This window comes from Oreochromis niloticus, linkage group LG17 (genome assembly GCF_001858045.2).
Source record: "Oreochromis niloticus isolate F11D_XX linkage group LG17, O_niloticus_UMD_NMBU, whole genome shotgun sequence".
NCBI classification, from domain to species: domain Eukaryota; kingdom Metazoa; phylum Chordata; class Actinopteri; order Cichliformes; family Cichlidae; genus Oreochromis; species Oreochromis niloticus.
In genome coordinates this window covers 8,591,259-8,614,375 of record NC_031981.2, presented here as the reverse complement: position 1 = coordinate 8,614,375, position 23,117 = coordinate 8,591,259, and the positions used below count along the sequence as shown (strand labels likewise).

Below are 23,117 nucleotides of genomic sequence, written 5' to 3'. Positions count from 1 at the left end.
TGGCTTGAGGGATTGTTTTCACACAAAGCTTTGCTTCTTATTTTATAGAGTTCTATCAATGGTGGACACCTGGAGTCTTGGTAAGATGGCATAAGCACACTGATGTGGCACACAGACACACAACACACACAAGTACACAGACATACTGTAGCATGAACATAATAAATACTCAAACTTAGACTTGTAATGTAACTCTATACTGTGTGTTAATATATTTGGGCTTGTGTATTCTTATGAGGCTCTATTCTTCACGCTCACTGGAGTGTGTGGCTAAACAAAACTACCTCACTAATTTATCTTGGAATGAGACAGAGACGAAGGAGAAAGGAGGCAGAAAAGCAAAGAAAGAAAGAAAAAGAAAAGCCAAGAGAAAGAATGCTATACGCGGTTACATAACGCCGAGGAGCTTGGTACTTGCATATCCCGCTCACTCCCTTATTTTCTTTCCCTTTTCACGTGTTTCTCATATGCAGTATGACGCACGTAGCTCCAGTGCAGCTGTTACCTGTCAGACACAACACAGGACATTCCCCACACAAAAACACACACACGCATGATCTCATGCCCACATCCTCCCTCAGATTGATTTTAAAAACATACATATGATTGCATTCCTGTTTTAACTTGTAAATAATAGCATACTTGTAAGAAGCTAATTTCACTGTAAATAGTTTATGATTTGGTGTTTTATTAAATTTGTTATGTGGGCGATCATGACTGCTGGATTTTGTTGCATTGCTAGAAGACGTTTTAAACTTTGTAATTTTATTGCATTGAATTAGTGATGCAGATTTATGCTCACAGATACTATTTTCCAGTTTACCTCTCTTTATCTGATTCATGCTAAAGTGTGGTTTAAGGGATGGCAGTGTTGATCTGGCTGGACTCTTACAGTTTCCTTGTGAGCAGGGATGTCATGATATCAAATATTTATAGAAATTAAATACACACATATGATAGTATGTGGCTCATTTTTCCAAACTTTCTATCAGTATTAAAATATTATAATTTTAAAGAATTATTTTTGGCCATGATAGTCAAGAAATGAAAATTTAACACCATATGGGTCGGGTCGTGATTCCTTTTTCATACCGGGCCAGGTGGATTTGGATTTTTTCCTTTAATAAATGAAATCATCATTTAAAATTGGTGTTTTATATTTAATCAAGTTATATTAAAATTTGATGATCTCAAAGAAAATACAAAATAATGTAGTGAGATCACTAACTGATGCAAAACCAAAGAGACTAAATTCAAATGACTCTTCACGTATTTATTTTTCATTGTCAGTATTGTTGATGATTATGTCAGCAGTATAGTTTATTATGGGACCCCATCTAAACCATCCATTCATCCACTTATTCAATTCAGGGTCACGACCTACATGTAAAACAGCTGATTGCTTTGAACTGATAAAAGGCGTACATTGAACCTGGCAGCACAGTCTGCAGGTTCGCTGTGCATTGCAAGCACTTTTTTTCATATCTGTAAAAAACATTTTTTGCTGTAACATCAAAAAGTTCACTTCTTGCATGTGTGAAAGGGATCAAAAGATGTGTGTATTTGTGTATGCACGCATGTAATAATTCATCTAAAGCTGCAGTGTGGTCCACTTTTGTGAGATTGACATAAAACAACTTCACCATGCCAAAATACTCTCGCACTCTCTCACACACACACACACGGCGGGACTGCAGCTTCGTAACCCCCAAAGGTTTGGGATTTATTTTTAAAGCAAAAAATGCTCAAAAAGAATCTATTAATATCTTATATTCAGCTTCTTTTTTATTTTAAATTTAAAATCCATAAAGAAATCAGACTTTTTGGTTTCTTACATTTCTACTGATGGCTTGTTTAATGATGTTCCAGGACTCACATACGTGCCTACCTGCGCTTGATTAATTTGGCATAGCTTCAGCATCAAAGCTATCTTCAAACGCCCCTTTTATGCGCGCACTTTTCACTATTGCCTGCTCTCTTCTAGATAAGAAGCTGGTGCCGCTTTTCCAGGAGGAGGATCATCAACAGAGGGCACTCATAGGCCTGGTGAGTGAGCGCTCAATAGCTGCATCTTGGCAGACACACAAATAAAGTGGACTTCATGTCCAGAAGCATGTTTCATTTATTTTTGGCTGGGGAGTTTCAGTTACTACCAAAAAAAAGCTTAATGTTACTACGCAGACAGTGATGTTTAAAAAAGTGTGTCTCCAAATTTGAGGAAACAGTTCGGGGAGATCCGTTTTCCTTGGTTCTTTCTTCATGATCTTTTTATGAGGTTTTAGGAGTGTATTTCTAAAATCAAATAAGACCACACTGTTAAACCACCGCCATCAGGCTGAACCACTTATACAAGGGAGGAGTGATCCATGCTTTCCTGTTGTTTGCACTAAATCCTTGCAGAAGAACTCGAGGCTCATCAGATCAGAAAACCTTTTTACAGTCATTGCCCAATTTTGGTGAGCCTGTGCAAATTATAACCTAAATTTCCTGTTCTTAGACGACACTGGTGTGGTCTTCTGCTGCTTTAGCCCATCTGCTTCAAGGCTTGACTTGTTGTCCATTAAGATGTGCTCTTCTGCATGTCTTGATTACTTAACTGAGTTATTGGTTATTTTGAGGTCAAAGAAGTCTGGTCATTCTTCCCTGACCTCTAATATCAACAAGGCATTTTCACCTAGAGAACTGCTGCTTTTTTTTTTGGGACCTTTTCTGTAAACCCAAGAGATGGTCCCAGTAGGTCCATCTCTTGGGTTTACAGTGACTTTAAGTGACAGTGGGATTAGCCTGTCCTCCTTGTCCTCCTTGTCCTTGTTTTCAGGAACTTTCAAGCCTGATTCTAATAGGACACAAATACAGCATTAGGGTCCTGCCTGTGAGCAAATCCTTGCAGACAGGAGGAAAGGCTACGTGTAGTCTTTAAAAATTGCATACATATATATATTTTTTGATGGGCTGTTCAGATGTGTAATAGATGTGTTATCTCCCTGCCAACACTAACTATACTGGTGTATAGTAAAAACAAGTTGATTGTAAAATGCATGTGAAAGTCTCAGATTGTTTATTTCCCACAGCTTAACATCTCCTTGTAGTATTTTTTTTTTCCTACACTGCTGGTTGACATACAGGCCACCAAAAATCCATAGTGAAATGCTGACAACCGATTATTCTCCTCCATAGTCATCTTTAAGGTGAAGTTCCCATTCTGCTTCAGATGAGTCAACACTTTAAAAAAGGGCCATCTTAAGGTCCCTGTCCTGCATTTTTTTTTCCCACAGTACATCGTTTGATGGACAATTTCATATCCCCTAGTTTTCCCTGTGCTCAGCATAGTTTCCAAAGAGCAGATAGCTTCAATTTAATGGAGTTTTGTAGAGATGCAAGCAGTCTTTTAGCTATTCTTAGAATGACCCAGTCTTGCTATCTTCCTCTCTTTTGCCCTCCATCTCTTCTTCCATTTTCACATTTTTTAGCTCAACATCTCTTTCTTTTTCTTTCCATTCACTCTTTTCGTTTCTGCTCACCCTTTTCCTTTCCTTTCCTTTCCTTTCCTTTCCTTTCCTTTCCTTTCCTTTCCTTTCCTTTCCTTTCCTTTCCATGCTTAAATCAATTTCATAACATAGTTGAGGGAAGCTTTTGAGGTGAACTCATTTTGACCCTGCTGAGTGCACTGCAAAGTATGCTTAAAACACACAAAGTTTCACTTGACGGTGCTCGCACACACACACACACACACACACACACACACACACACACACACACACACACACACACATGCACAGAAGTTAATTTGTGTATTTTTTTTGCATCCCAGACAGTTGACAAGCTTCGAGAGCACCTCAGCAGACACCTTCCTCGGCTGGGGAAGAAAAAGATTGACTCGCTGGTTGTCAACTATGTAGCCAAACTGGTTGGTACACATTGTGTGTGTGTGTGTGTGTGTGTGTGTGTGTTTGCGTGCGTGCGTGCGTGTGTTTGTGTGTGAGAGAGGTCCAGGAGCTCTGTGTATCCTTTTTGAACTATTTTTTTTAAAGATTTGTCATTCTTCTTATTTCATAATTTTAATCTTTTTCGGGTGATGTTTTGTCACACTCACAGCAAAGATTACACAGTGTATAAGTCAGAAAATTGTCACTATAACTAAATATTTGACTATCCATTTTAGAAAACCGCTCTAGAATCTGTCAGGTCGCACTTACAGTCCTCTCAGCAGCCATCAGTTCTCTCTAAAGACCCCCTTGCTAAATCCATAAATCCACTCTTTTCTTTTGTTTCATGTATCCACCAAGGGGCAAATTGCAGCCAGTATGTTCCAGGAAGAAGTTGAGGGGTGACTAAATTTTTGCTCTGGTGTTTCTTTGTGCACTGCAGACACCTGTTGATTTTTGGAGTTACATGAAACCACTGATGGGACTTTCTATTGTGTCTGATGTGTGTTTTTAAAGACATTGAACCATATCAAGAGATCAGCGCTCAACAGGCACTGATGGAAAAACTGCTTTGAACTAGCTTTACAAAATACCATTTGCTTCCCACTGGAAGTAGCTGAAATGCTTCTAGTGTTAGAAATATAGTTCAGAGGAGTAAAGCTACTAAAAAAGCCACTTTACTAGAAAGTCATCATTTATTTTGCAGATCAGTAGTCACATTTTTAAATGTGACATGTCAGCAAAATACATCTGTCAGCTGATTTCATTAGAAAAAGTACCAGATTCTTAAAAGGTCTTAAAAACACAATAATAACAGTTCAAACTAGACTCTGCAGTTTCTGAAGTAATTGCAGTGTAATTGTTGCTACTGCCGGACGTTGTCTGTTGTGGGGTTTGGTATGTTTTGTAACTGAGATCTTCTATGAAGAAAACTGTTAGTTACTGTAAAAAGTTAAATATAGTAGCAAGTATAGTAGTAAATATAGAATAGTAGGTACTTCTAAAATAAAAAACCCCAATTTAAATAGTAGTCTTTTATTATTTAAAAAAGCATACTATTATACTGTTGTTTGGCAACCATAAGGCACGCTGATAAACTGATATCAACTGAAAATCAGATATTTTATTTTGAAAATCTGATTTTTGCAGAATGTGTTAATTTTGTAATGCTTCTTCTAAAACAACTTCTAAGCAGCAAATAAATAACTTGAGGCTTTTATTTTGAAAATGTCACTGCATTGAAAACAAAAAAATCCAAAAATCGCTATTTATTTATTATGCATTGTTTTTTATTCATTATCACTAAACTCCAGTGATCGCTCTCCTGGTATTCTGGGGGGAAAAAAGGTGATTTCAGTAAAATCTCTCAAATTTGGCATAACAACAAGTTTCCATGGTCTTTTTCTTTGCACCCAGGAAAAACAGACTTAAATATAACTGATACTTCTGAAATAGTATGAACAACTTCTTTTGACATAATGGCAATTATCAGTATTACTGGGAAATTTATCCATGATGAAGTCGTCACTGTGAGCACTGCGCAAACCTGCGGGGGTAGCTGCTGGATAATTGCATGGAGTATATATTCAATTTAACCATTTGATGTGTTTTTATGTTCTACTGGGAATAGAATAGGGGTTTAGAAGAGTTTTAGAACATTTTCCCCATTTTTACTGTGACTTGCTACACAAAGCACAAACAAAATTTTCATTAAAATGTTCAGCTCGTGCAGATAGGATCTGCACATCCAAGTGGAAAGACTTTCTCAACCTCTGTTTCAGTATCAAATAGAGGTTCTCGGCTCTGTAAAGTCAGTTTTTAGTATTCCTGGGGGGTGAGTCCCTTCACAGTTAGGAGCCCCTTGAAAGCAGACATACGGCATATATCAACACAACAGTGTTAAATCAGGCCAAGGGTAAGGCGGGAATTAAATAGAAAGCAGGATGCATTATGTTTTGGGACATTGCATTGTGGAATTGCAAATGACAGAGTAAAGAAAAAGAAGAGCAGAGAAATCCTCTCTGTTCATCTGCTCACAGTTGGATCTGTCAGTGGCTCAGCTTGGTACGGCAGGCTCGCGAGCTTTAACCTGCGCCTTTGGACTGAAAATGATTTTTTAAATAATTATTTATTTTCTTTGGTTGCGTGAAAGTGAAAATTTGGATGACGGACTTATTTAAAAGAAGCTCAAACACCTATGAGAAACAGGGGGCCACATTTGACTTTAAGCTCACTAACTCTTGGGCAGACTGACTCACATCAAGCTGACTCATGTGGAAAAACTCAGGGTGGTACTACAAAACAGAACATCTCCCCTTCTTGTTGGTGCTTATTGAGACTAATGGTTGCATTGACACAGGGGAAAAGTTGGCGGTGAAAAAGATTACAGCTTTTAAGAGCCGGGGAACTTCTGTTATGATAGATTACAGCTCGGCAGTACATTATTGTCATAGTTATTTATTTCCTGTCCCCGTTGCCACAGACAACGGAGATGCATTCCTTTTTATAACACAGCCAATGTCAAGGCAAAGAACAACCTCGCTAATAGCCGAATATGAATTGCTAAAAAAAAAAAGTATTGCAACTAATAGGCTGGAATATACTTACTATGCAGTAGAAAAGTTGCTCTCTACCCAAGGTTACTAAACTTTTTGCTAACAGGAGACCCACACGGGTAAATCCAGCTTCCTGTCTGGGCTGAGGTTCATTAAGACAAATTGGCGACTTTATAAATTGGAGCAGAAGGCCACAGAGGGATAACTGTGTTTGTGTGTGCCTTTAAATCACTTGATTGCCTTTTGTTTGACCATTTTCTCCACAAAAACGCTGCTCCTGCATCCTGCATACTGCATCAGCAAGGAGCTGCTTAAGCTTCTAGGAATTTGTTTTGTTTGAAAGGTTGACAACCGATTACAGTTTCTAATTTTTGCAGAAAAATACTTTAAAAGGCGTGATGAATGCAATGGTCTTTTGGGGCATTCCTTTCCTAATTTGTGCTTACAGTGCTGACAAAATGGGCTTTAAGAAAATTCAAAAGGAAACGGAGAGGAAACAAGAGAAAAATAACAATATGGATTTAAAAGAAATTAAAGATAATAAAGAAATAAATCCCCAAACAAGAAGCACTCTGAGAGCTCAGCCCTCCACCAAAGCAGCTCACTCCCTGAGCAGTATTTACTTTAAAGCAGATAATATTGTATTTTTATATGTTCATTTTGTTTTCTTTGTTCTTTTTAAATGATCTTTAATAAGGGTAGCATGACAGATGTTTACTTTAATTACACAAACATTATGTAAGTGTAGATAATAGGTATTGATTCATAAATAATGTGGACACGAATAACTGGAGCTTATCATATAATTTCTAACTAACTAGGCAGCATGAAAGAAAGGCAGATGCGAAACGTAAAAGTGAGGTCAAAGGTCAATTATGACCTCATATTTGGATGCAAACTATAATGTGATATTTAGAATCCTTATACACCAGTGTTGTTTCCAAAATGTTGCCCCTACAAACAAAGGCAGTAGAATTTATAAGAACAGTTTTAAAGATAAAAGACATTTTCTGAAGAGTTGACCTTATTTGACCTTGAAGAAGAGGTCAGAGGTCAAAAGTAATGTGATACTTAGAATCCACATATACCGTTCCTTTTATGTCTCCATATTGTCAAACAATGGCAGTAAGACACAGTTTTATATAGCTGTATATAGTAATATTACCATTTTGGCCTTTACATCAATCTATTGACATTGAAGGAGAGGTTAGAGGTCAAATGTGACATATTATTTTAAATCTGTATAGATATATGTTGACAATACACACCACATTTGTAAGGCTTTTTGTCAGTTTTCAACCAATAAATCATTAAGTTGACCTTGAAGACCTTGGTGGATGTAAGCCAATTTTTAATGGCTTGTTAAAGTGACCTCACTCTACACCCCTGCAACTTTAAATCAGAATTCATTCAAAACTTTTAAATCCACTATGGAAACTAGAAAAAAACACCTAAAGAGATAAAAAAAATTAATAGTTTTCCTTTGTCATAGTTTCCATTTAAAATTGTTATCATCCCTAGTGGGGTTTCATTTTTTTCATGGCTTTTAAAGATACAGGGTTTGGGGGCGATTTATGGTGTTATTTAGCACAGACGGTGCAGTGGTAAGTTTAACATTATTTAAAACTTAATAAAGCATCGTCAAGAAGTGGGGGAAGAAGCCCAGAGGAGCTTATTATTATGTTTATCCTGAACACCTTTTTGACTTTTGGGCTAGTCTGTTACATAAGTGCAGCTAATTCCCACCCTGAGGTGAGTGGAGGATGTTGGCTGCTGGCATGGAGCGGCTGGCGGAAGGTTTCCAACTGGTGTCCAGGATATGGATGAGGCAGATCGTTTTTCCTGTTATTGTACCAGAGGTGGGAGAGTGGTCACCTGTGGAAAGAAGCCCGTGGATCTTTCAGCACGGGCCGACACGTTGAGGACGGGTCGAGTGCGTTCATATGATCCCAAGCGTGTGGCGAAATAATATGGGCGAGTGTGAAACATGTGTTCACATCCTGGTGCACCGGGGTTGCACTTGTTTACTCGCGATGAAAATGGGAAGTAGGAAAGAAAAGGGAGAAGTGAGGAAACTGATCATAGGACAAATGTAAATTTCCATGAAGCGAACATCACTGTCGTCACAGCAGAAAAACATGTCGAAACTGTTTTCAGATAAAACACCCCACTTTGTGCACAAGTTTCCAGGCTCGCGAGTCATCCGAGTTTCATTTCATTTGAACCTAATCGGGCATATGCGGCTCAAGTGCTAAGGTGTGTATCTGTGTGTGTTTGTGTGTTTAGTTGGAGCTCATCAGACACATGCTGGAGTCAGTCTGGCTGAAGTACAAACTCGGCCCCCGTGTTTTGTGCTTGTGAGTACAAATCAGTCATGTTTCCTAACTAATGTAATGTAAAGTGCAGACTGAAGGTGTGCAATCATTTCGAGGTATGTGTGCACCATCATTCCCCGCCACGTGTGTGCCCACGTGTGAATTTGTGTTAACCCCTCATCACATGTGTACTCACCTTATGTAACGTTCTTATCTGAATTTTCTGTGTGTGTGTGTGTGTGTGTGTGTGTGTGTGTGTGTGTGTGTGTGCATGCGTTCCAGGACGCAGCAGGGCAGTCCGGCCGAGTGGTCCGTCTTTCACTTCATGTTACGGATCCTGGAATCCACCCGGAGTCTCTGCCTGCCTCTCCCACCCGGTATCACACACTTTTAAACTAGCTGTTATAATCCGGTCTGCCTCTGCCTCAGCCAGCATAACAATGTGTGTGTTTTTCCTCTGCGCTAATGTAACCAAAAATATGTTAAACACTTAACAATATGCAGACATGAGTAAGAAAGTGTGAATACATTTTAATCATTTGGACGAATTTTCTGGAGCCTAAGCACCAGCGAATGCTTTCTGCGCTGGGATCATAAACTGTAGGGGAATGGGGGAGGAGATGATGAATGCGAGATGTCAACACACCCTTAACACTGAGGCTGGAGGTTTAAATGCGTCTAAATGAAGTGAAGGTGTAACGCAGCAGGCATACTGAGCGTGTATCCCTTTGGTAAATAAAAGTAAGAAATGCACTCTGAAGCTGAGCAGTCAGCTGAATGCTTTGTTCCATTTGTTTTATGCCAGGCTTTTTACAATACAATACAAAGACTGAACACATAAAACTGGTAAACATGAAAATGGGCTAAAAAGTCAGCATGCAGGAGCATTTAGGAACATAAAAAGCCGATGCCTCCTTTGTGTTTCTCCAGGCTATCACACCTTGTTTGCCGTGTTTGCTGTGCGCTGCCTCCCTCATCACACCTTTCTGCAGTACATTGACCACGGTTTCCTGCAGCTCACCGAGACCTTTGTGTCTCGCCTCATGACGGGTAGGTGCTTGCTCTCTTTTGTATTAAATGCTCAAAAGTTTCTAATTTTGCACTGATTTCGTAAAAAAGAGAAGCTATGCAGATATCCTTCTTTGAAGTCAGAGGTCAGAAGAGAAATGGGCAAACTGTTTTGAACTGACCCATCCAGCGTGTATCAACAGTTCAGGCTGCTGATTACAGTGTAAAGATATTTCCTTGGCACAGTTAGTACCAACTGAGCCTCATTTAAATGCCCAACCTACCTGAATATAGTTGCTGGCCATGCGCATCCCTTTATGACCACAGTGCACCCATCTTCTTCCAGCAGGATATCATTCCATGTCACAAAGCTTGAATCATCTCAAACTGGTTTCTTGAGCATAACAGTGAATTTGCTGAACTCACAGTCGCTAGAATTAGATCCAACAGATCCAACCATCAGGACAAAGAGGTCAAACCTGCTCCTAGCAAGTTGTACCTAATAAAGTGACTGCTGAGTGTAGTTAATGCATTTGAATTAGCCTCAAGTGCAGTTTGCATTTAGTGCTAATGTTAACACGCTAACCTGCAAACTAACACTATAAATGTAACTTTTCATTCTTCTCAGATTGTCACACAAACTCAATTCTCACAATACTGGTACACTGTGTAAAATGCAAATAAAAACAGAATGCAATGATTTGCAAACCTCATGAAACCATATTTTGTTCACAGTGAATCACAGACAGTATTTAAACTAGAACGTTTTACTACTACATGACAAATATTAGCTCATTTTGAATCTGATGGCAGCAACACATCCCCCAAAAAAGAGCTTTTGCTGTCACAGTGCCATCCACAAATGCAGAGCAACATATGCTCCCATCCACACAACATTTATTTTAGTGAAGGCCTTGCACATTTCAGCAATACAACACTAAGCCTCATGCTGGATTTATTACAACAGCATAGCTTAGTAGTAGAAGAGTCAGGGTGCCGAGCTGGCCTGCCTGCTGTCCAGAACTTTCACCTACTGAAAACATCTGGAGCATTATGAAATGAAAAATATTCTTCTCCCCAAATTCCAGCAGCTGATCTCCTCAGTTCCCAGATAAATACACATTTTTGTTAAATAATCGTTTGACATGTTTTGATGTTCTGTTGTAAATAAAATATGGGATTATGAGATTTGAAGTCAGGAAGTTTACCGTGTCATAATGTGGAAACTACATTAATGCTACAAAGATGTTTTGTATTTTAAACAACATGATGTTAGCTATTTAGAGCCTGTGATTAATAAATATTGCTGCACTACTTGCTGCTGTTAAAAACAACTTGTCTGTGCCTAGTGCGGCAGTTACAACCTAAAACTGCGTTAGAAAATAAATACTGGTCCAAAATTTAGACATGAATTTGTACCAGTCAAAATTAAAAGTTGATTATCAACCAAACAAAACATTTTACAGTCTTTCTAAGTTGCTCACTCAGTTAGAGAGGGTTCACGTGACGTGTTTGGAGATTTCGCATTTATTAAACAGCACATAAATGCACTATAAACATTAAAAATCTGATTTTATTTGCTCAAAACACAATAAGTCTCATCTCCAAACAGATCTCCTTATTAGATAGTTTTATTTTTTTATGTGCCCATATTTTCAGTAAAGCTAAGTTTGAGATTTAAAGAACCAAAATAGCAGATCTATATATTAGTTTTGGATGTGGTACAGTTCTGTTGGCCATGCAATGACATACATTGCTACATTATTATATATTATGTAATAAACTGTAGAGCAGGATGGTGGCAGTCCAGTTGCCTTGCAGCAAAAAGGTCCTGGGTTTGAATCCACTGGCTAGCTTGTTTGCATGTTTTCCCTGTGGTAGCGTGTTTTTTCTCCGTGCTTCCTCCCACAGTTCAGATGAGTGAGCTTAACTGGGTTTTAAATTGGCTGTAGGTGTGAATATGAGTGTGAATGGTTGTCTGCCTCTATGTGTTAGCGCTGCGATAGACTGGCAACCTGTCCAGGGTGTACCCTGGATTTAGGCTCGGGCCTAATGGATGATAAAATGTCTATGAAGGCAGAATAATCACACAGCAGGAAAATGAGCTAATGAGTCACTTTAGTATTTAACCTGATACATTTAGTCATTTAGTCACACAGTCCAGTAAAAAAGATCCAAATTCTTTTGTCCAGAAAAAGGATCCATATTTTTTCCATCAGTTTTCATGGCTATCAAGCCACATTAGTATGAGGAGGCCAAAAATATGGGAGAACATATTAGGAGCTGTCATCAAGAGACATGAAGAAGCGGATTTCCTTATCGGTGCTTTCATGTAGAGAGGCAAAGTAATACAGTAATGGGTTCAGAGAGTGCTTGAAAAAGTAAAAACATTCCATAAATATGAACATTTTGCTGATGTAAAGCAGTTTTTCCGGTGCTGCGAGACGCACAGTCACATACGCTGTGCGAAATATCAGAGCAATAACAGCAAATACCAGGGAGCCAGCGATGATGCGAAGAAATAACTTGGTAATCCTCAGCTTTTTCTTGTCAGAGATTTGAATTCGGTTCATCCCTCTAACAAGTAGTGAGTAGCAGGCCAACGAGACGACATGGCTGATAACTGTGAATGCGATGTAGATACATTCTTGTACCGGTGAGAAGCTGAAATTCTCACAGGAGCCCTTATCCGTCCACTTCCCCTTAATTTTCACCTCACTTAGGAAAAATATACCGAGCAGGGCTCCGAGTAGCCACACAGAGGACAAAAAAATCTTCTGCTGTGTCGGGGTCACTTTGATCCACTTTTCACGGCGCAGAATCTGGCAAATGAAAAGGACATTTTTAGATTAAAGTTTGCTGCATTTTTTCTTCACTGATGTGTTCGTGGGTATTGAGCCCACGCCGACCCATTCAACCTGGATTTCATTCTCTAGAAGAATTGGTGTAATATTAAATATTACCTTTATGCGATCAGCGGTTTTAATCCCCACACCAATAAGAATTATAGTCACTGTTATTTAAATCTTGCCTGCAGTGGCATATTTTAAAGGGTATTGTTCTATTTTTTAAGCTTGTACCTTTTCTTTTTACATTTATATACATTTTATCAAATTGGCATCATCAGTACTGTGCTGGATTAAATATTAGGCGTTTCTGTTTGCATTGTGCGCATGGATATAGAAACAACTGGATAACTCTGATGTTAAGAAAGAAAAGTTAATAATGATACAAAGACAAGCTCCTACGATTTTAAAGTGGGTTTATGAATGGAAATTGGGTATAATAGTATCCTCAGGGGAATATAAGACGCATTTAGCGATATCAGTGTTTGTGTATTCAGAATATGATGTTCACCTAATGCAATACAGCTCTTCCCCTTCGCCTTTCGTTCAGCTTTCCTGCGCCCCACTGGGGAGTCTTTTGGGTTTCTCGTTTAGCTTTGTCTTGCTGGCTTATTTGTTACAGACCATATCTGGTTAAAATGCCGGCGGGACCAGTGAGGTACATTACTGAGCGGCAGGGATTATTTTCTCTTGTAAAGTTTATCTCGTCTCAATGGGGTTTTTATTAGAATGTATGTACAGTATATTGGAACCAGGAGGAGATTAAGATTATTCTTTGGTGCATTTGCAGTAGTGGAACTGGAAGAGTAAATATTATTGAGTCTGTCATGTAGGAAGCATGACAAATGCTTCACGTTGGAAATAATTTTACGCGTATGTGAGCCAAAGGAGGTGCTTGGCTTGGCTTAAGCATGCCAAAGTAGATCTTTATTTGTTTCTCTTACTGTTTTTATTTGGCTACCTTTCTCTTTTCTTTCCTTTTTTTAGAATAATTGGTTAATGTATGTGAACAACGGCAGACGCTCTACAAATCTAATGAGCTTGAAAGTCCATATTATAGATGACCAACACAGCCTGAATACTCATAGGAAATTTTTCTTGTAATTTCTTTAAGTAGTCTTCAGGAATAGTTCTTCAGGATTCTTGAAGGACATTCAAAGCTGTTCTTTGGATGTTGGCTGCCTTTTGTTCTTTTCTCTGTCAACATGATCCCACACCGCTTCAAAAATGCTAATGTCTGGGCTCTGGGGAGGCCAATCCATGACTGATACAGGTTTGCATTTACTGCATTGGCAGTGGGTGTGGGATTGTTGTCGTACTGAAAAATGAAGCTGCTGCCAATCAGACTCTTTCCAGATGGTATTTCATGATGGATCAAAATCTGATGGTATCTTTTTTGTATTTTTCAATCCACCAATTTTGAAAAAATCCATCTCCAAACCAGGGGATAAGGGATCCACTGCGTTTTACAGCTTCATTTTGACCTCTTCTTCTGAATATACTGAGGATGATTTGAACAAAAATATTCCAAGGTTGGACCTGTTGCCACTGATTTTCAGCCCAGTTCTTGTGTAATTTGGCATACCTCAGGCTTTTCTCCCTGTTTCCCTTCCTTAAGGATGGTTTCTTGACAGCCACCTGAGACCATTTCTGATGAGGTTTCAGTGAATAGTGGATAAATCAACTAAAGGGCCAAATGCATCTCTCAGGTCCTGTGTCAGGTCTTTGCTGGATTTTTTCCCCTATATCTTAAAGACATGACTTTCAAATATCATCTGTAGATAGTTTTTAGCACTTTTACTTTTGTGCTCCACTTTTTCAGTTTATATAGATTTCATCTAACAAATCTTTAGGAATCACATTGTTGGTGCAATATTACTATTTTATGCCTGTCAAACTGTGTTATTGTTGGTATTTTTTATAGATTCAGCTAGAGGAATGGGAATAAATGATGCATTTTTGTGATAGGCTGCTTGTAACAAAGTACCCAAAGATAAAAACTGGTTCTTTGCTCAGTTTTTTGTGATGTGTAGACACAGCAATAACAGTAACTTTCATATGCTTGAATGATTCAAAGATCAGTGTTAAGAGGCTAAATTTAAAAAAACAAAACAAAAACAATCGTCTGCAAATGGACTGAAAGTAAATGAAAAGCTGCCAATATCCAAAGCAAAACTTTGAAAGACCTTCAGAAAGCCTTAAACAATTGATTAAGACCACTTTAAAAACTTTAGGAAAGTCTGGCTCATTGGAAGGAAAATATAAACAAATGTGCGGTGGCTCTTTTAGACAGTACTTATAGACAGTACTGTACATCTGTTTTTTATTTCCCAAGATAAGAAACACTCTTAATTGACTCAAACAAAAGTACTACTTGTGATCTTATTTTCAGAAAAAATGACAACATATTTAAAAGACTGATAAATACATACCTGGTAGTACTTCTGGATGCTTATCAGCACCAGAACGTTTAAGTTGGTGGTGTTGCAGAAAAATAAGAGGTAAATGAGAAGTTGACAGATTGAATGGTTTAAATGTAGCCCGGTCCAGAAAACGATGCTGCCGACCAGCAGGATGAGCAGACAGAGGAGGTCCGACAATGCCAGGTTGAAGATGTGGTGCTGCGACATGGAGGAACCGTGCAAATTCTGAATGAGTTTCCATGTCACATTGATGTTTGCCAAGATGCCAAGTATGGAGCTTAATAGAATAACCACACCAGCAGCAATGTACCAGCGATCGAGGCACGATTCCTGGAAGAAGCAGTTGTGGAATGTGGGTAAAAAGAAGAGGATGGAGGAGATGTTGGAATGGTCTTCGGTATTCATTGTGAAGTTGAAAGAGAAAGATATAGCAATAGTGAGACTTAATTAAATCTGAAAGAGGTATAGCCCATGTTGTATCCAGCTCAGCTGTGTGACCTACATGCTGTTTTGCACACACCCTAGTGGTTTGTGGTCTTGAGGTATATTTAAGGGGGAAAAAAACACATGTAAACAAGACCTTTTTTCTTCTTTTTCTTCTTTTGTTTATGTGTAATACTTCACAAGGGATATTTAAAGTTAAGCTGTATGCACACAAGAAGACAGTCGAAGGGATGTTCCAGTCACAAGTCAGTGTCCTTTAGCAATTTTTAGTGACAAGAAGCGATACAACCACAAATTATGTAAAAAGGAAAGTTTTTTCTTTTTACATATTACCCTTGAAAAGTATTTGATCTGATGCAGAATTCATAGTTCATTCAAGGTCCGCTCCCAGTGGAAGCAAAGCGACCCAAAACATAGCACCTCCACCACCACCTCCATACATTTTAGTTGGTATGAGTTTATCCTCCTGAAAGTCTCCTCCTGCATGTTTTCTATCAGTTCTATCTTTGATTTGTCTGTCCAGAGTACATTATTCAACAAGGCCTTGTCTTTATATTTTTACCAAACTTTTAGGGTTATTTCTTCTAGTGTGGGTCTCCCATGTGGGTCAAAATTGTTACTGCAGTACAATCACCTGCAGATCCTGGGAAGAAATCTCTTAGAGACAAACGCCAGACAGTCTGCACACAGGCTGAATCTGTCTGTGGCAAATTCATTCAGATTGAAATTAATTAGAGAGCTTTTTAAATCCACAAGCATCCATACGAAAGACACTCCTAAGTAGAAACCCCAGTGACGAGGTGTATTTGAAGGTGACAATGAAAGTTTGGAATGATGACATAATTTACATTTTATGCAGTGTATTTTTTTTGAGGAACAAAAGTTTGCTTTTTTTTTAAAAAAAAAACGACTGCTTTTCCGTGTGTTGACAATAGCATTTAGCACGAAGGAACACAGCTTCTCAGAGTTCTTAATGTGGTTGTAGATTTCTGCAGGTGTTTTGCCAGCCATGGATTAAGTGTAGAAAAAGAAGTATTTATTCTAGGATTAGTTTTAATCCATATCTGTGAAAGTAAGCTTCTGTGTTTATTTTCTTTCATCTAATACCCAACTGTTTTACTGTAAATACTACACATTTTTAATTCTCTTTACCTGAAATAAAAAGCTTGTCTTTTCGATCACTTCAGCAACTGATTATATTTGCTATTTTCAAAACCACTGTCACCACAGATCACAGCTGCTGTAAACTACGTTCTGAATTACCCCAGAAACCTAGAAAATATTCATACAGTGACAAACAGATGTACATGCAGACCAGCTTTCATGCAGATAAAATATATTTGCGAAATACTTTTCCTAGCAGTTAAACTAGCACTAACCAGGACTTGTGGATATGTCCAAATCCATAATACTAATTCTACACAGTATGCACTACATCGCAGTCATCACAGCATTTTTAGCATTTAATATATATACTTAACAAGGTACACCATTTATGTACAGTGAACTCATTTTCATGTTAAAGGAACCAGTTTAAGAGCTTGAGCTTTGTGGCTTGTTGCATTATCGTGCTGGAAGCAGCCATCAGAATATATTGTCAAAAGAGATGAACATGGTCAGCAACAATAATCAGGTACACTGTGGTGTTTAAACGATTCTCTGTGAGTACAAAGGAGCCCAAAGAGTTCGAAGTAAATTATCCGCCACACCTTTACACCACCGGCAGCAGCCTGAACTGTTAATACAAGGAATGATCATGTTTATATAGTCCGAATGTTGCAGCAGAAATCGAGACTCATCAGACTAAACAGCGTTTCTGCTTTAATCTTCTTTGTCCCATTTTGGTGAGCCTATGCAAACTGTGGCCTCAGTTTCCTATTCCTTGCTGACAAGAGTTTCACATGGTGTGTGGTCTTCTGCTGCTGTACGTTCAGAGATGCTCTTCTGGATACCTTAGATGTAACAAGTGCCTTCCTATCATCTTGAAGCGTCTTCACCATGTTTATACGCACCAATGCACTGTATAAAAACTATAAAAGTGTGTATGTATAACACAAAAATCAACATGACATAACAGCTTTATAGTAAAAGGAACTGACACAACTAGTGCCTCGAAATACCTTTAGATGTTCTTAAAACTGACTTTCACTTCACTTTACTGAACTGTCACTGCCAGCTAACCTTTGCAAACAGAAACAAGATGACTTTTTAAAGTTTCAGTACTGATGGTTTTCTGTATGTTCCCACAGGTTACTGTAACCCCTCACAGTGCTGTGAACAGAAAACTTAGTTTGTGCTTTGCATTGCGAGTACAACAACTCGCTCTCAAAAGTGGGTGATCTATGTTTGTTTGTGTTTTTTCATTTAATCATAAACCTTTCTCGCGATCAGTATGAAGTATTGGTTTGGGACAAACTGTGTGTTTTTCACTCCTGAGCGAGGTGTGTTTAATGAACCTACCTCCTGCTGCTACCTGCTGCTGCAAGCCAACTGAAGCTCAATCAAAGATAATGACTCAAACCAGATAGGCGTCAACTTATATCTGTAATCAGTAAATCATTTTCAGCTACGTATACATGCTGCAGGTTTTGTTAAATGATTGATTCTATTATGAGGAAAAGCTGAAATGAGGAATAGTTGGACAAACACACACCTGTTATGTCAGAATGCCACCTAAATGTAAAGTAAAGTAGCTCGAGACCACTGAAACTGTTAAAGAGGTCACACCACAGAGATGTGGGTATTAAGGGAGCATGTTTGCAAGATGCTGCAGGTATCTGACTTCATGAAGAGTGCATTGTTTAAAGGCCAAACATTTTAGACTTGTCACAAAGATCAACATACCCAAAAATATCTGAAGATGAAATATTTCAAACAGTCTGAATGTATTCAAAGTTGTTGTAATTGGCTCTGCGTCATGTTCTTAGTATATTTTTACTGAAAGTTCTCCCCATTCAATCAATATACTGTATATATGTTCTAGATTTACAACATTGTAAGATTAGCATGCTGTGTGTTCAGAATAACAATGCTAAAATCCTGCTGTTAAGCAAGTTTCACCATCTTAATTTAAAGCAGCATAAAACCAAGAATTATAGCTGAGGCTCATTGGAAAGCTATTAATGCCACTTTTACCCAATTTCAAGGCAGTTCATCACATAAATGTTCAATTGGGGTCATATATAAAAGTTAGTGGTAGTACATCCAGTGGTTTTTAGCTCAAACCATAAATGGTGGGTTGACCACCCACCAACTTCAGCCCCCTGAAAGCTTTGGCATGGTACTGTACTCTCTAGGTGCAGTGCAGAGCTCTGTAGTCCCACTTCTACGTGCCATTTAAGAGCAATGTGTAAAATAATTGGATCCTGCTGGACTTCAGACAGTCCAGCAGGTGGTGGAGAGAAAAATGCTCCAGAAGCTGAAATAAGTTATGATCAACCCTACACACCTGCTCCAGGCCCTGGAGGTTATCAACAGCAGAACCTTCAGTCAAAGACTGATTGCTCCAAAGTGCAAGTCTGAGTGCTTCAGGAGCTCCTTTATAACAGCTGCTATAATAAGGTTTAATGCACATTAATAATAATCTAATTTTAGCCACATGTTTGCATATTTTCACATTAGTTATTGGCTGTTTTATTTATTTATGTATCGTTAACTTTATTAGATATTGATATTGTTTTGCTGCTTGGAATGTGTGGTGTTATGTCTGTGCTGAAACTGCTGTCGCAAGTGGTTCTAAGAATTACCTTAGTAATTAGTACTCACGTGTGAAGCTTTGTCTGCTTGTTTAAAATTAAAATATATTTTAGTATTACCCAGAAGGTTAATTCTATTCACCTGGACGTAGCGGTTTGAGGGGGAGAAGCGTTTCATCTCTCATCCAAGTGACTTCTTCAGTCTCTGCTGAATCCAGGTTTCCCCAACCCTTAACAGTATATTTGCATAATGACTGAAACTAGCACCACTGACAAACAACGGGCTGTGAGGTCAGTTTCTTCATCATTAATATGCAAGTTGTCATGACAGCTGATCAACCACTGATCAAAAACCATTGATACTGATCTGTATGCATTGGTTTATGGTACACATCAAATTTTAAATGTCCCCTATGAGCGATCTCACTACTGTTTTTAAGGTTGGGGAAACCTGGATTCGACTGAGACTAAAAAAGCCACTTGGATGACTGAAGAAACGTTTCTCCCGCTGAAAATGCTACATCCATATGAACAGAATCAGCTTTTTTAGATTTCCTTACCTGGATAATTGAGCATGCATCAAGATATTTGACTATTTATTCATATTTTCTATTCGTTTTAATCACTTGCAATAAATATGGCACTTGAAGGAGCATTAAGAAGAGTTTTACATGCCGTCTAGACTGATTGCTGAGGATTGTGGAAATCTTGATGGTGATATTTGCATTTATTTCAAGTGAGGTGTTGTGTTATTTCTCCTAGCATTTGGGATTTGTCTTCAGTAGACTAATTAGCACCATGTCATCTCTCTGTTTCCTCTGTGTGTTTAGATTTGGACAACAGTGATGCCAATGAGAGGCTGAAATTCAGCATCCTTAAGAGACTTCCTGAGGTATGTGCATCTCTGCAAAGGCTTTTTTCCAGGGTCTTAATTCCTAAAACAGTACATTCAAACAAATGTTACAACTCCAAGTCTGCAAACTAGGAAGTTACAGCCTGAAAGGAGTAAGGAGTAAAAGAATATAACGATGCACAGGCTATTCTCATCCCTTTTATTAGTGGGGTGGGGGTGGAGGGGAGTTGTCATCTTTTCTCGAATGGTTCTCTACCCAGACTTCCCATTCCGGTCCAATTAGGATTTTGAAGTTATTTTAGGTCTCATCTCCCTCAAGCTCCCCTCAAGCCAATCACAGAGCACTTGTGTAACCAGCTGGTACGAGAGTGAAGGCGCATGTGAGCGCAGAGGGTTGGGGAGAGGGTTTCCATAGATAGCTGTCTACTGAGTCTGTGTCTGTTTATGTTCTAGCCCTTGTGTAACTTCCACGTGTTCCTGTGTGGGTACAGTATATTTCTTTTGTAGCTGCGTGTGTGTTTGTGCATGTGTGTGTGTGTGCATTACGTCCGCACTGTGATCACAGGAATGTTCAGTGTTTAGCTTCTCTGTTCTGTTTCCTGCCTGTTACACTTTTGCTGGTTGGGTTTGGCGGGCAGAAGAGATTTAGCAGGTACAGCACACACACACTGAGTTAGAAAACAGGAGATGTAGGAGATTTCACCTTGACTAAGCCCAACACCTCTCATGACTCCCATCCTGTGTGTGCTTGACCCCCCACCCCCGACCACCAAGGATTTCCATTAAATGTTTATAAGCAATATTTGCACTGTAAGAGGAACACCAGGGATCAGAATGCAGTTGAACCAGCTCTTTTGTCAATTCATGCAGGTATATTATAAATGCTTACTACAGTTATTGTGGTGGGACTAAACTAAAACAGGATACACCACAGAAACTCATTGCAAGAATTAATTTTTAATGAAATGCTCCAGTTGCCAGATGTAATTGTGGCCTGGCTAACTAAAATTAACTGATAAAGTTGTTGCTGCATCAATCAAGATTAAATGTGGCGACACGTCTCACCTAATGCCACGCGTCAGAGAGGTTCAGAGACAAAAAAAATTAAGCCAACCTACGTTTACTGAAATAGCCTCCTGAGGTTGGGTTCAAAAATGAGTCAGTCCAAATAGGCTCCCTTGTTAACAGCAGAAATTAACATGTTTACAGCCTGGTACAGCGATGTTTTTGCTCTGCTGCTAATTTCCTCCCTTATGACCTTTTTACTTTTTTTTTTAATATGCTCACTGGCCACGTTGTTAGGTACACTAATTCAAATGCTTATTAAAGCAAATTTCACAAGACAGCAACTCAAAGCGTTTAGGCTTGTAGAAATGGTTAAGACAAGCTGCTGAAGTTCAAACTGAACAGAAAGGTGATTTAAGTGTCTTTGAAAGTGGCTGTTGGTGTCAGGTGGGCTGTATTTCAGGGTATTTCAGAAAAATGGTAAATGGATTAGTGCTTAGATGCAGCTTTTTTACTCTGAGCACTCAAAGCCCCTTTTTACTACTCGCTCACCTTTTTACTACAAGCCTCACTCACCCAGTTAAACACCCACATTCATAAAGTGCTTTATTCTGTGCCTAAGCGCCTTCTGTAAGCTCACATTCGCACTCAGACGAATGTATCGGGGCAACCTGGGGTTCGGTATCTTACACAAGGATACTTTGACATGCAGGCTGGAGGATGTGGCGATCGAGCCACCAACCTGACTGACAGACAACTCAGCCATATCTCTCGAGCCACAAAAACCCTGCAGAAAATGCTCATCTACTCTCATTTTCCAGCACAATGACATTTTTACAGAAAATAGTCCAGAAAAGAGAAAATCTCCAGTGACCAGCATTTCTCTTTGTGAGAGGTGCCTTTTTGACGCCAGAGGTCAGAGGAGAAAGGCCAGATTGCTTCATGCTAATAGGAAGGAAACGTAATTCAATTAGCCACTGTTTGCAACCAAGTTACGCATAAGAGCATCTCTGAACTCACAAGATGTTGAACTTTTGAGCACACGATCTAAAGCAGCAGAAGAAGACCACACTGCGTGCCACTGTTCTCACTTAAGAACAGGAAACAGAGGCTACAATTTGAGACTGGATGGTGGATGGCAAACCATTCTACCTTTATGAAGATGAGCTAGAGAGTCTGATGGGTCAAGATAAGTGGCAAACTGTCCTACCAATTTAAATTTATGTTGGAATTATTGTGTGACAGCAGAAATGTGCATAAACAATGTACAGTAGGAAGGTTGCCAAAGTAGGATGGTTTGTCAGACATCACTGTAAAATGATCCTACCGGTAGGACGGTTTGCCAAAGTAGGATGGTTTGTGAGAACACCGGTTCTTGATTTCCTGGGGCACTGTATTTTTGCTGAGGGTGCAGTTCCGTTGCCAGACACATCCGGGCATTTTCTGATGCTAAGTATGCATTAATTAATGCTGCCCTACTGGCCCACCCGTCCCCATCGGCGCAGATTGCATTGATCACCGATGCGTCGGACATAGCGGTGGGTGCAGTGCTATGACAACAAGTGAAAATACAGCTCTTTTGACAGGGAGCTACTGGTTCTCCACCTGGCAATGCGTCATTCTCGTTTTTTTCTTGAGGGTCGTGACTTTACTGCATATGTGGACCACAAACCCTTGACGTTTGCGATGTCCAAAGTTTCTGACCCATGGAGTGCACGCCAGCAGCGCCATTTGGCAGCATAACCTTGTTGAATCTAAGCCACAAAGAACTGAGGCAGTCCTGGCAACAGGCGGTTCAACTCAGTACTAGTAAGGTGTACCTAACAAAGTGGTCAGTAAGTGTAGACTACCCTAGCAGAATTAACAGCCTCTTGTTATTTCCATCCTGAAAAACTAATTTCTTCATATTCACAGTTTGAAGTATTCTATAGGTGTAATAATCCCTATACTAAGTTCAGTCATATATTCCAGTCAGGTATGAAGTTTGTAAGTTGCCCAGTGCAGCCTCCTGTTTAGTTATTTTGTGATTAAGTAATGAGTGCAGTTG

General features: G+C 39.1%; 2 protein-coding genes across 3 annotated transcripts in view; one reads left to right on the top strand and one right to left on the bottom strand.

Moving 5' to 3' along the window:
* Positions 1 to 23,117, top strand: part of gsap (gamma-secretase activating protein) — a 46,379-nt gene that overhangs the window by 19,421 nt on the left and 3,841 nt on the right. For both annotated transcript variants that reach the window (XM_005455638.4, XM_005455639.4), the window contains 7 exons: positions 49 to 80; positions 1,985 to 2,046; positions 3,812 to 3,907; positions 8,768 to 8,838; positions 9,079 to 9,173; positions 9,727 to 9,846; positions 20,043 to 20,104. In XM_005455638.4, the coding sequence (XP_005455695.1) occupies positions 49 to 80; positions 1,985 to 2,046; positions 3,812 to 3,907; positions 8,768 to 8,838; positions 9,079 to 9,173; positions 9,727 to 9,846; positions 20,043 to 20,104 (538 nt within the window). The remainder of the gene's footprint in view (positions 1 to 48; positions 81 to 1,984; positions 2,047 to 3,811; positions 3,908 to 8,767; positions 8,839 to 9,078; positions 9,174 to 9,726; positions 9,847 to 20,042; positions 20,105 to 23,117) is intronic.
* LOC106098636 (delta-type opioid receptor-like) lies at positions 9,896 to 16,046 on the bottom strand. The gene is made up of 2 exons (XM_013274684.3): positions 15,083 to 16,046; positions 9,896 to 12,626 (listed from the first exon to the last, which is right to left on the bottom strand). Exons 1-2 carry the CDS (start codon positions 15,476 to 15,478, stop codon positions 12,081 to 12,083), a joined length of 942 nt encoding a protein of 313 aa, XP_013130138.1. The 5' UTR covers positions 15,479 to 16,046; the 3' UTR covers positions 9,896 to 12,080.

Bases quoted from the DNA above. Each gene is read 5' to 3' on its own strand.
- LOC106098636 (XM_013274684.3), bottom strand. From the start codon at position 15,478: ATGAATACCGAAGACCATTCCAACATCTCCTCCATCCTCTTCTTTTTA. The intron at 12,627-15,082 runs GTATGTATTTAT...TTCATTTGCCAG, and splicing joins GCATCCAGAAGTACTACCAG to ATTCTGCGCCGTGAAAAGTG.